The sequence below is a fragment of the Halichoeres trimaculatus genome, unplaced genomic scaffold, assembly GCF_033239565.1.
Source record: "Halichoeres trimaculatus isolate MK-OKI-2021-1 unplaced genomic scaffold, fHalTri1.1 fHalTri1_scaffold_17, whole genome shotgun sequence".
NCBI classification, from domain to species: domain Eukaryota; kingdom Metazoa; phylum Chordata; class Actinopteri; order Labriformes; family Labridae; genus Halichoeres; species Halichoeres trimaculatus.
Genome location: NW_027437195.1, coordinates 20167527 through 20180288, shown reverse-complemented (window position 1 = coordinate 20180288; position 12762 = coordinate 20167527). Strand labels below are relative to the sequence as shown.

Genomic DNA, 12762 nt, shown 5'->3' with positions numbered 1-12762 from the left:
TTAGTTCATAGCTTTTATTGAAACAGCTGTAGCAGCAGCTCAATACCAATGCCATACAGCAATGTACCTTATCAAAAAGAATTGTACTGCGTAGTATTGTATCATACAGTGACGCAATGTGAATAAATATATTCTATTGTACAGTATAGTACACTCATATATAAGGGCACAATTACAATGGCTATCATTGACAGTATAGTATCATAATGTACAGTTACATACTGTGTTTTACAGTACTATATCATTTCAATTGGAATTGGAAAGTAACAAATTCTACAGTAATCAATATGATGAGTACCATACATCATCATAGTGCAAGATATTTCATCACATAGTATTATATGGAAACCATATGGCACTGTATCATGTTGATGTTACAGTACTGTTCAGCAATACATTCTGTATATTTGACCATTTTGAATTCCATGTTATTTATATATATATATATATATATATATATATATATATATATATATATATATATATATATATATATATATATATATATATATATATATATATATATATATATATATATATATATATATATATATATATATATATATATATATAAAGGTCGATTACATTGTTTTCTTTTGTATTCCATTTTCCAAAATTTGTTTAAAAGATTCCTGCCAAATGTTTGACAAGTTGTCTTAAAGCTCCTGTGGGTACTTCAGTTTTGGCGCCACCATGTGGGCAGAACAGCCCCCATGACCTCTCTCCTAGCTTTCTAAGCAGCGTCTTCGGATAAAATTAAAAAACAAACATCAACAGTTAACCACATCTTTTTTTGTAAAACCAATTCTACTGTGTCTGACCCCTATCCTGCACCAGCTGTTTAAGGCATTCAGTTAACCGTGAATGAATAATGAATCAAATCCCTGACAGTCTTGTTTACTTTTGCTGGTCATATAGTATTAATTTCAGTCTGTTTAGCAACCGGCTAAGAACTCCTCTAAGGAGCTTTAAGTCTAATCAGACAAACACAAACTGATGCTGTTTTAATAACAACAACCAGTGCTGCAGTACAAAAAATGTGTGACTTTTCTGTGAACTTGTAGAGAGACAAATGAGGACGAAGAGGTTACGAGAGCTGTTCGGCACTATTTAATAAGCCTTGTTCTCTTTCATTTGAGGCACACACAGCATGCCAAACATCCTTACAAAGAGTCCACACACCCTAATTAGCTAATATGCACTACAGCTTAAAATACCCCCACTGAACACAGGGCTTTTTCGGAGGGCATTAAAAGCCTAAATATGTGTTATCAGAGCATGTGGTGCACCCTGGGAAGCAGCATCCTCTGGAGATGGCTCGCTGACAACTGAACGAGCTTGAGAAGATCACAGACAGAGGATGGTTTCATTAGGAGAAGAAACACACCCTTCATCATACCTTGCACACTAAGCCTGTTTTATGTCGGGATGTTTTAATCTTTGTGCGAACAGATAGGAAATAATTGCGCTTTCTCTTTGAGGGTCCCTTTCAGCGAGTGCGGACACAGTCATGCCTGCTACTGCATGAATTAAGAGACACGAGGGGGGTGAAGGTGACTTGTGTGACCATGCAATTTCGTGTTTCTTTTTTGAGTGAATCCAGATAAACGCTTCTGTAAAAACACACAAAATTTTGTGAAAGCTTCCTGTCGCATACTAAACCCATCCCCTGGTGTCTCAGCCCCCCCTTTGGGCTACACAGGGAGTCCCATTGAGAGGCCTGTGGACAGGGGCTGTAAGATTCAAAAAGCCATCACATTAGCAATGAGATGGAACTAAACCATCTACCCAAGAGGACCAGCAATTATTCTGCTTCACAGCGAACACACAGGGAGCTGAATAGGCTGCTGTTAAATCTCTGTGTTTGCAAAATCAAACCATTGCTAATGCCTTCCTACTGCCTTCTTTTATGCAAATATAATCAGCTATTTCTGTTTGAACAGATTAATATATAAATATCGTAAGCCATGGTGAATAGAGAGATGGGTGTCAATGAAAGCAGTGGTAGAACAGGAGAGGAAAAGTGGGTTTCTTGTGTGAAATGGCTGATGCCTGCTGGGCTTATGGGGCTCATAAGCAGTGGCCAAGGCCCAGAGCCAGTGGTTTTTAGTTGTGCTACACTGACTTTCAAACTGGTCAAATTATCCGGTAAATGAGGTGGTAATTAGCGAGTGGTGGCTCATGAAAACTGTTCATTAAGTCTACGAAGAATGAACAAAAAGGCTGAGGGGCTGGGCGTGTGGTGGAGCCATATCAGAAGACTTCTGTACCTTTATTTAAAGTATAGTGCTAATAAATAGCATATATCAGCTCTTCACACTGCTACTTCTAGCGGTGTACAAAAATATGACCAGATTCTAAAGATTCACAAAGTTCTATTAATATTGTTTACATCCTTCACCATTTGTTTTGGTTACTGGTGTGCATTATACGTTTCAAGACTAATCAGATCAAACAAAAACTGAGTGGAGCATTAAAACAATACAATGATACATGTGGGTGCTAGGAGGGCGAATGGATGAATGACTTAGTGCTTAGACTTTTATGAGCTTGCGTTGCCATTGTGAACAGTCTGACGGGCAAGAAGAAATAATGAAGTTTGTATTTGGAAAATCATCCAAGAGAGTATTATTTGGTACAACTGTTCAGAGATATCTACTCAATGACATTCGTTAAGGCTAACTTTTATTTTACTAACTTTTATTGCCATAAGGTGGTTTGTGTTCTACTTTGACACTATCAAAACTACACAGAGAGATAAAAATCAACTTTTCTGATATCAAACCCTTGCCCCAATGCCTAGAGGTAAAATGCAAAATCCGCAGGCACTGGGACAAGGAAATTAAAAAAGCGTGAGACATTTTTCTCTTGAGCAGGTTGAGACTAAAGCGGAACTCCTAGCTTGCATTTACTGGCTGCGGTGTTTCCTGCCATATTCTGCTTTACTTTGCGGCATTTAACCAATAGTGTCACTGTTGTGATGTCATGCCCTGCGTTGTAGTTTCTGCAAAATGTTTATATGGACAACTGTTGCTTCACTTAATTTCTCTAAAACTACAACTCATATCACAGTTGTTCATTCACTGTTTCTTCTGGTGCCTTCATAGACTCAAATCAATCGTTGCGGGTTCACTGCATGTTTTCCTGGATTATGTCTGAATTCTGACTTGGATTTGTATAAATCTTCCAAATCATGTAGGAAACTTGTGCTCATGTTCAAAATCGGACCCGAATCTCCAGTTCCTATTAAGATGAAACCACTATCTTTTCTTAAATCTGTTCAAGTAAACTAATCTAAGTTTGGATCATCTGGCTGCCTTAACCCTTTTAGCAAGTTTCTGTCTGTTCAGCACAAATGTGCTAAGTTGGGTTAGGAAATGAAACAAGTCTGAGTGCAGCTTGGGCGAGGACTCTAACCCTTGACCACATGGTAAAATTCCTGTAATGGACTATGCAGCTGTAGAGGACAGCCATTTCGAACCAGTTGTAGCCTTGTGTTTTATGTTTCTAGGGTCTGAATAATTAAAAAAATAAAGGTGTATCTTTAACTAGTGTATTTTATTGAGAAAAACACAAGAACCTTTTTTGCCCTTTCTGTGAGGTTTTAGTCAAGTTTTGGGGGGCTATCTTTCTGAGAACCTCTCTATCGTAAGTAACAAGTTGAGACAAGATGTTTAAAGGTTTCATTTGGAGCATATGTCACGTCTATCAGCTGTGAATCCTAACGCATGTAACCGAAGGGTAGAGGGGGGTAGTGCAGTCACATTTTTTTGCTCCAGTGTTGTTCTCTGTCTGCGCGCTGACAGCAGCAGTTGCGAGGCTGTAACTGCTAGCGCCAGAGGTGTTACTTTTCCTTCTTTGACTTTTTGGATTCATCACCCGATGAGCAGAGGCTGTGACCCATAAATGCGCCCATGGGTGAGCTTGCAGCACTCGACTGTGCGTGCAGTGTAAGGTAACAGATTCCAGCTCGATGATGAGTCAGTAAATGGTTTAAGGGAGGCAGTCTGGGCAGGGAGATAATCAAAGAAACACAGTTTGATGGTGAAGATTGAGGTTGATGTTGCTCCAGTAAACCAATGACCCAGTAACACAGGGCTTAAAATCACTAATAAAACATTTTAGAGTACTTTCTTTTGAAAGACTCAGCTATAAATGCTGTTTTCACTGAACAACAATATGCAGATTTAGCCTTTTTGACACATTTACATATATCTATCAAATTTTTATCACTGAACTATAGAATGTATATTTGAGATGCCTTGTCAAGATTCCCTCATGTCTTTTTCTCTCAGTTGTGAATGATAAAAGGATTACATAACATGTGAAGCATGTTGAACATCAATTATATAATTAGGTTATAAAACAAATAGTAGTGTTTCTCTGTCATGAATATGAACAAATATTCAAAATGGATCATCTTCTTTTCCCTATTCATCACTACTAACCGTAATCTCACATCCTTGAAAAGATGAGTTATGTCAAAGCCAAAATGACAGAAAGATGGCTGGTTTGGCCCGGACTCAAAAATGTTAATTGACTGCTTCGGCGATGACTTGACAACTGAGCCCGTGTGATCGATGTGCTCGTCGCCCTTTTCTCCTCCGAGACAACGTCTCTCTGGGTAAAACAAATACGGCTCCACATTCGCCTCGGTGAGAACCCGGAGCGGGAGATGGTGGCGTATAAAAGTGTAATGATGACAAAAGAGTGTGCCAGCTGCTCGGGTTACTGTACACGACGCAGACACAACAAATGACTTATAATAATTAAACACAGGAAGGAGTGGAGATCCTCTGGAGAGACTACTGCTTCCTAGAATACTTTATGGAGTTTACTTAAGCACTGTCATGTCAAACTTTCTTTGAAAAGAAGCCGCACACAGAGACGGGCTGTCACTTTGTTTCCATTAATACTGTGATGTGGAGCTAAACTTGCAATAGCAGCTTCTCACAGGAGTGTTGCCTTCAAAAGAACAGCTCATTTACGCCAAGTCTTCAAAATAAGAGCAAAGACTTGATCGATTTAAAGCATCTGCTTAGTGTTTTCAAAGGCATACCTTCAACTATTTGCTGTGCCAGAGGGTGGCTGCACTTGTAGAAGACTCTGGTACACAGAGGCGTCAGATCAGCATTCATCTTCTTCATGGCTTCACTGAACGCAGCTGAAACTTCATCCGTTACACCCTCCTTATCAGTGACCTCCAGGTTACCAGCAGGCACAGTGAGAGAAAGTGAAAGCGAAGCGCTGCTCTTGTCAGCAGACATGACAGCGTGGCTCTCAATGGACCCACATGCAGACTTTGTAGTCATGTGACAGGAAGTCCTTTTGGTGGGATCATCCTCAACTGCAGTGACATGAAGCTCGACCACTGCACTCCTGGGTAAGGCAGGCACAACCATGACCAACAAAGGTGGTGGTTTGAACTCAGGCTCCCACAAGAAGTCCTGTAACACAGACAGATTTAATTCAGATTAACTAGAGATTATATACTGTCCAGAGCCAAACACATAGACCGTATAAATACGCGAGGTTGCCACAAAAACTGCTCCCCCTGGTGGCTGGCTGCAGTATAGGTCAAAAAATCCGACTCTCCAGTCATTCCAGAAGGGCTGTGGTCAAACTTAGAAAAAATGAATACTCCTCATAGAGATGTTTCTCACGTCCAATTGTTGTGGTGATTTAAAGATGTCATTTGGCTGCCTTGTATTCAAATCCTCTTTTTTTAAGGTTTCGTTTTCATTAGTTATAAGAGGTTAAAATCAGAGCTTTATGTCATGTTTAATGATGATTGACAGCTGCCATTCTTGTGTATTTTTGTCGGGGATTGTAAAATATGTCGGAAGGTAGAGTCAAGAAGTGATTGGACTCTCAAAAGAAAAAAAATATTAATTTTGTCTCCTGGCTCCACTCAGATTCTCCCAGAATCCCTCACAGTCTTTACAGTGCAGACTCTGGCTGCACAACTGCTTCCAATGGCTGCGCCTGTGACGGGGGTATTTTGGCTTCAAAACAGTACAATGGTAAATGGTGGAGCCACACTGTCCACTCTATATACAGTCTATGGCCAAACACTACAATCAAACCTACATGGGCCCTCCTGCCGAGAAACATGCTGTGCTCTACACACATTAAACATTATTTTAAAGCACATCATAAAGCAAACACACAGCACTAAGACAGGCTTTTTACTTGACAGACTGACAGAGTATCAATTAAAACAAGATTGGGAGGTGACCCTTGGTAATGATAGTGTGCAAACACTTCACAAAGAATCCATACTGCTTGAATCAATCACAAAAAAATGCACAAATGTATCCACTTTCAGAAAACATGACAGGTCCTATCTTTGCTGACCTCCCTAAGAAGATCACTCACAACGTGTTACAGCCGCTTCGACGCAAACATTAAGTGGAAAACTGCCTCAATTTTATCTACAAAGCCAAAATCTCTGTGTTTTTTTTCCTCCTTTGGACTCAGGGCCATTAGCAGTAACAAAATGTCTTGGAGCAGTGCTACAATGTGGCCCTCTAATAATACTTGGCTGTGGCTTCATCTGCTAATGGGAGAGAAATGAGTGTTTTATATAACCGTCATTTCAGTCGGAGTCGATAGGGCAAAAACACTTAACCCCCTTTTCAATTTGCTGGATCAATTTTCATCCACTTACACCCCCACTTCGTAAGTGCAGAATAATAACAGGTTACTTACATTTTATTTTGATATTCACTCAAACACACACAAAAAAAGAGAGAAATTCATGACAAGAGTGGTGGACGGCCTCTTTGTCCCTCCAACAGAAGAGCCTGTCATGACCCAATCAGCCAGATTCACTGAGGCAGCACTTACCTTCAGATTAAACTTTAGCAAACGCTTAATTGTGTATCAACAGCTAACCTCTTGCCTCAGAGAGAGAAGAATGAAAGCGAGCATCCTAGACGAGCATGAGTGCAGGAGTCAGGTTAACATTTCTTTACTCTGCAGGATCTGAAGAGAGGCGAGCTTGCTATGATCAACGATAACAACCTCAAGAGCAGAGAACAATAGCCGTGTCAGCACGAACATCTTAGCATGTCAGACAAAGTGACAGCACACATACGTGTCCCATGCTTTGATAAATGTTATATTAGCACTTCTGGCACAGGCTAGGTATTCTCCTAGAGGGGAGTGCTCCTCAACTTGTCAATACTGATTGAACATGGAACAGAGAGTGGGAACTGTGGGGAGAAGTGACAGGACAGGGGTCCTGCTCAGCCAGGCTTAAAGGCCACCCTGCAGGCCTTGTGGGCTGAGGTACTCTACCCAACCGACCATCCACAAAGGAGATCAGGGGGACTTCAGCACTGCAGTTCCAGCCTCTGGCAGGACTTTATTGTCACGGCACAGTTGCTGACTTTTTGTCAGAGCTGTCGGACGAGGTTACATCAACCCCTATTTGTTTCTTTATTAATGCAGCCACTGAAATGTTGTGGAAAGTTTGTTCAGCAGTTCTGTGGAACTAAATGTGCAAATGTTGCATTACTGTGCATGTGCCCGCGTTGTGCATGAGTGTATATTTCAGACTTGACAGTGTGAGTGTGTGTGTGTGTGTGTGTGTGCCAGATAATTGAGTGGGGGAAAAAGTGGCTGACACCCCTAACTGACCAGAGATCAATTATTAAATTAATCCAATAAAATTCAAACTTTGATATATGGTGGAGTTGAGTGCTAGAGTGGCATGTTAGGAGGGCAGACAGGTGGCAGAGAGTGTGTGTGTCTGTGTGTGTGTGTGGGGGGCCCTGTTCCGCTCTCCACCAGCCACTTAACACCATCCATCTCATTACTTCATCCCACTCCAGTTGCAGGGCATGCAGACATTCCCCTCGTGCTCTCTGGCTCTGTAGGCAGCAGGTAAACGCATGAAGTCTGGATCCGCTGCACTCAACTCTCTACACTGATGGGGTGTGACCTGCCTCTGCTCGTGTTTGTTTTCCTTCTCCCCACTTTCCTCCCTCTAACTTGCGTCCGTGCGCCTGGAGCGTGTGGCGGGTCGGAGGGGCCGAGAGGCGTGAAAGCCGAACGGTAAACACGGTAATAAGGAAGTGGTGTAAAGGCGGAGAACAGCGGGGAGCTGATGGGACCGCGCTGCTTAGCCAGTTCCCCTACATTTCCTGCCCAGCGGGACGCCTTCAGCATGTGGCTCTATGCCTCAGCACTTACTGTAGTGCTGTCAGTCTGCAATAATATCCATGCCCATTCACCCCCTCATTCGCTCCCTCTTCTTAAGACTCTGCTTTGGAATCGTCAGACATTTTAGCATAAATGAAACACAAAGAGCCGTGATGGTTGTGTGAGTAAAGTTTAAAGGTAGGAAGCCAATATAAAACTACACAAGAGCCCAGAGTTGTTTAAAAAGTCAAAAGTAAGACAGATAAGCGAAAAAAAGTCCACTTTTGTATGCTGCATGCTCTGAGCTATCAAATTTGATTATTTATCAATCAAAATTGGATTTATTTCTCAAAAAATCTTCATGTTTCAAAATAACTTCTTGTTTATAATTAGAGCATGTAAAAATATAAGCATATTTTTAGCCTTAATGATAAAATAAATACCTAATTCAGCTTGATTGTATTTTTTCCTTTTCTGACATGTCTCAGAAACTATTAGTGCAACAAAAAAGAGGTGTCTGCTTAACATTCATTGACTCATCACATCAAAATCTCCCTGTTCATCAATGCCTCTGACACACGCAGACAAACAGGCTCTTTGTGGTTTAATGCACCGTAAATACAATTTCACACGTGTAGCGGCTCCAGTATGCTCCCAATTAACCCTGCGAGCTTCCTCATCCACCTGATTAGAGAAATTATCAACGCACAACAACAACGACATGGCCCTGTGGCTTCACAGACACACTTGGCAGTCGTGTTTCTGTCATTTCACTTTGCAGGTCATAGTGTCTGACAGGTACACTAAAAGTATCCTTAATATTTTCTACATGAATCTAAAGGGTCATAACTTTTTTCTAATATGGTCCAATAACTTTTCTACATCGTAAATCAACTATTTATCAACTGTTGATCCTAAATAAAGTAGAGTATGTCCAGACTAGGAAATAAATTCCTTCATGTCATTCAAATGTATGATGCTTCAATGCTCTACTACCTGGATATAAAAATGCACAGATGACGTATCAAATCATAATGCAGTTTGGCAGTTTTTTAATCTAAAGAATAGAGATATAGATGAATAAAGGCTGTGTTTGGTCAAACTGGCAGATACAGTATGCTGGTTAAACATTAGATTAATAATTAACACACAGAGGAAGCTGGTTTCCTAATGATGTGTCTTGTTTTTATAGCGTTTCCAGAATTAATTCAATCCACTCTATCCTTCTTGTAAAAGTTTTGCTGTTTGAAATATGTCAACATGTATCAGCTTCGTATTAATACAAATTCCCTCAAAATAGCAGCGAAAACGCATGCAGATCTGACAATTCTACAAAATGACACAGTCCTCATGAACTTGGAAGGAGACGTGAAGCGTAGAATAAAGCAGGTTTAACATGCAAGAAGGACAAATGGATGGTGGTGCTTGCTCTGCTAATTTTAGCCACACTTAGCAAACAAATCTGCAATTGGCTACCTGCAGACTCTGTGAGCCTGAGGTAAGCTATGTTTAATACTATATTAACTTAATAAAATAAGTTATTCTCCCTCTGAGTTTTTTCTCACCTTTAGACTAGTTCAGAGGTGAGAAGCACATTTTTTGTGAAAACTTCTGGTAAAATAAGTCCTTTTGACTGGCATACCTTGCAATGCTTAAAATCATTAGTATGATTTTCACATTTTAATTTTTAATTTGAAGCTTGGTTAAATAAATCCCAGAGCCAAAATGAGTCACATTTTAGCAGACATGGGGCTGTGCAGCAAATAAGGCATCTTGTTTTCCCAACACAGTTGGATTATTATATTCTTTTCCAGATATAGCCTGCCACACAGTGAGCTACAGTCCTAATAGCAACTGCTTTGACCTTTGACCTTTTTTTCTTTCTTCTTATTTTTTCATCCCTGTGATTTCCTTACATCTTCTCTTTTATACTACTTGTATTATTTTTTTTCCAAAATACACAAAGAATTGGTTTTGAAACAATTAGATTGAATTGATGCCAGCCAGTGGAGGTTATTCTGTTCCGTGTGGGAGCTGTGTTATCAGTGTTTGACCTGTGTTAAACATTCTAATTACAGTCCATTTAAATGAGCACTGGTGCTTTGTGTAATCCCTGCCCAGGGGAGAGTATTGCACTAAGTTTGAGATGAGCGGCCTCTCTATTGCTTCTATTGCACTCTGCACATCTGTGCGGAGTGGGGAAAAGAGGACAGAATGAAGGCTCAGGCCTCAGAGGGGTAAGAGACCTGGGTCAGGTTAGGGACCTACCACCTATGCACACTCTACTCTTAAGGGTAGAATTCACCTGTTTACGAGGGGAGCTGTCAATCAGAACGGCTTAATGTGAGATTCTGTTGAAAATAAAACGCAGTCTCCTGGGCCAGCTCGTTTAATGTATTTTGATTGTTCTGACATACCGCATAGAAAGACAACAGATGGAGGATGTTGTCCATCCTCAGTGACCTCTGACATCAGGTTAGTCCTGTCGCCCCCCAAAGCTTTGCCCTGGGTTAGCCTTGTTAAATGAATACGCTAATTTGCATGCTTAATTGACGGTGCCTTTAAATGCTTTCAAGATTGTTTCTCCACTGTGATTAATCATAATAAGGCCCAATAAGATTAATATATCAAACACATTGTATACAGACTAACTTTGACTGAGATCAGCTAAATTTTTGCATAAATTTGGATGGATTAGAACTTAAAAAATCACACTAAAAAGCTTCATGAGTAAGACTTCTGGCCTCTCCTGAACTGATGCCATATTGACACAAAGTTGACATCTTCTCTTCAGTCTTATTACAGTTTGCCACTGAGCAGAGCCACATGTTGGAGGTGGGCTCCTGCCTCTCCCCAGGCCCTATTCCCATGGCTAGACAGATTACAGTGGGAGGAGAAGGGCTGCCAAGGGAGCCTGGTGCCCCTATTAGACGTGCGGAGCAGGGGTTGTAAGCCTGGGCTGTGGAATGGAAGGAGGGGTGGAGGGAGGTGGCAGGAAAGAGGAAGGTGGGGAGGTTTGGGGGGGGATAAGCTGCTCTGAGAGTTGAACGGAGCTCCAAAATGGTGTGTGGGGGCAAAGGATTAGGGAAGCTCTGAAGAAGACATCTGCTTCTGTGCCAAGCTCGGCATTATCAAAGACACCAGCGTTTCCCACATCATCAACTTTTCATGAGCGCGCTCACTGGTAAATATCAGTCGCAGAGACTTGGGTCTCGAGAGGGGCAGAGAGGGGTGAGGAACTTTCACTTATTTCACAAAAATATAAATCTGAAAGGCCTCTCTGAAAACTTGGGTAAGTTTCCCCTCTTTTACTTTTTTATCAGCTCTGTCTTTTAATCCATTAAACATGTATTCATTCTATGTGGCTGTAGTATCATATTGTGAGTATGATCAATATTTCCTCTGCATCTATAATAAAACAGCCAGTCATGTCTCTTCCTCTTCTTAAACACTGGTATATATTTCAGAAACATTCATCCTACTCCACAGTGGCTGACCTTCTCTTCCTCAGCAGCCCTCAGCATGCTCTCCCACACGGCCCTGATGACGGGGACGTCTTGGTGTCTTGTGGTGTAGCAGTGGGCTTGGAGAACATGAGCTAGAGTCAGACTGCTGATCACTGCCTCCAGAACTTTCTTCACGTAGCTGAAGGACAGGCTGGCTTGTGTCTTGGAGCCGGCTTTCACCAGCTGCATGGTGCAGGGGACTAATGCAATTTGGCCTGCGCAGAAAACCAACTGATCCACCTGGAAAGAGAGTGTAGAAGAGAAATGTGGTGATGTTATTCATGATGGTAAAAAAAAACAGCTTTTGTTAGAATTTACAGTGGTGCCGGATAAAAATCATTAGCTACAGACTCCATTCAAGCTGCTTTAATGTAAAAAGTCAGCACATGATCAGCGTTCTTGGATTCATCCCTCGGATTCCACAGACATATTTCCAAATTTCAATGGCATTTCATTATATTCTTTTTCAGTTATCTTTGTCTCTGTAAAACTTTGGATTAACCAGCTGACAGATAAGATAGAAGGCCAGGATGTAGGCTCACTAAAGTCCAGTTAAATCATTTTTTTTACATATTTATTAAAAACAGAGATACGAAGGCTTAAACTATTTCTTCTAACCAATGTTTGACACTTAATTATAGCCTTTAAAAGAAAGTGAAACCTTTAAATGATGAGATTTGTGCAGATTTTTTAAGGTGTATTAAGAAGACTTGATCATTTGTGCCCATTCTTTTTAACAAACTCCTACTTCCTAACTTGTAAAGTCAAAAAAAAAAACTTGTATTAACTCAGGGAAATATACAATCAATGGTTTCTTTTCATCAATGAAAGTGTGTGCAGAAAAAGTCATCAAAGTTCAAAATGACTTTTATAAAAAAAGACCAATACTCATCAAAAAGGTGCCACAATCAGATTAACATTAATTAAAAGCTTATGTTTGAGAAACACTGCATTAATTAACAAGTCCACCTCTTCCCTTTTTTAGCATCTTATCACCAACAATTCCTATTTCACATGCAGGTATTCAGCGAGAAGCCTGTCAAAGCATCTCTACGGCACCGGTGTTATTTGGCAACACAATTAACCATGTGATAATAAGCTCAATTTT

At 40.7% G+C, this 12762-nt stretch overlaps 1 protein-coding gene across 1 annotated transcript in view; it reads right to left on the bottom strand.

Annotated features, from left to right (window-relative positions):
* The window catches only part of dph6 (diphthamine biosynthesis 6), a 69680-nt gene that overhangs the window by 3393 nt on the left and 53525 nt on the right, over positions 1-12762 (bottom strand). Inside the window, exons 13-14 of the mRNA XM_074691255.1 lie at positions 11646-11894; positions 5060-5447 (exon numbers count right to left, since the gene is read on the bottom strand). Of these exons, the coding sequence (XP_074547356.1) occupies positions 5060-5447; positions 11646-11894 (637 nt within the window). The remainder of the gene's footprint in view (positions 1-5059; positions 5448-11645; positions 11895-12762) is intronic.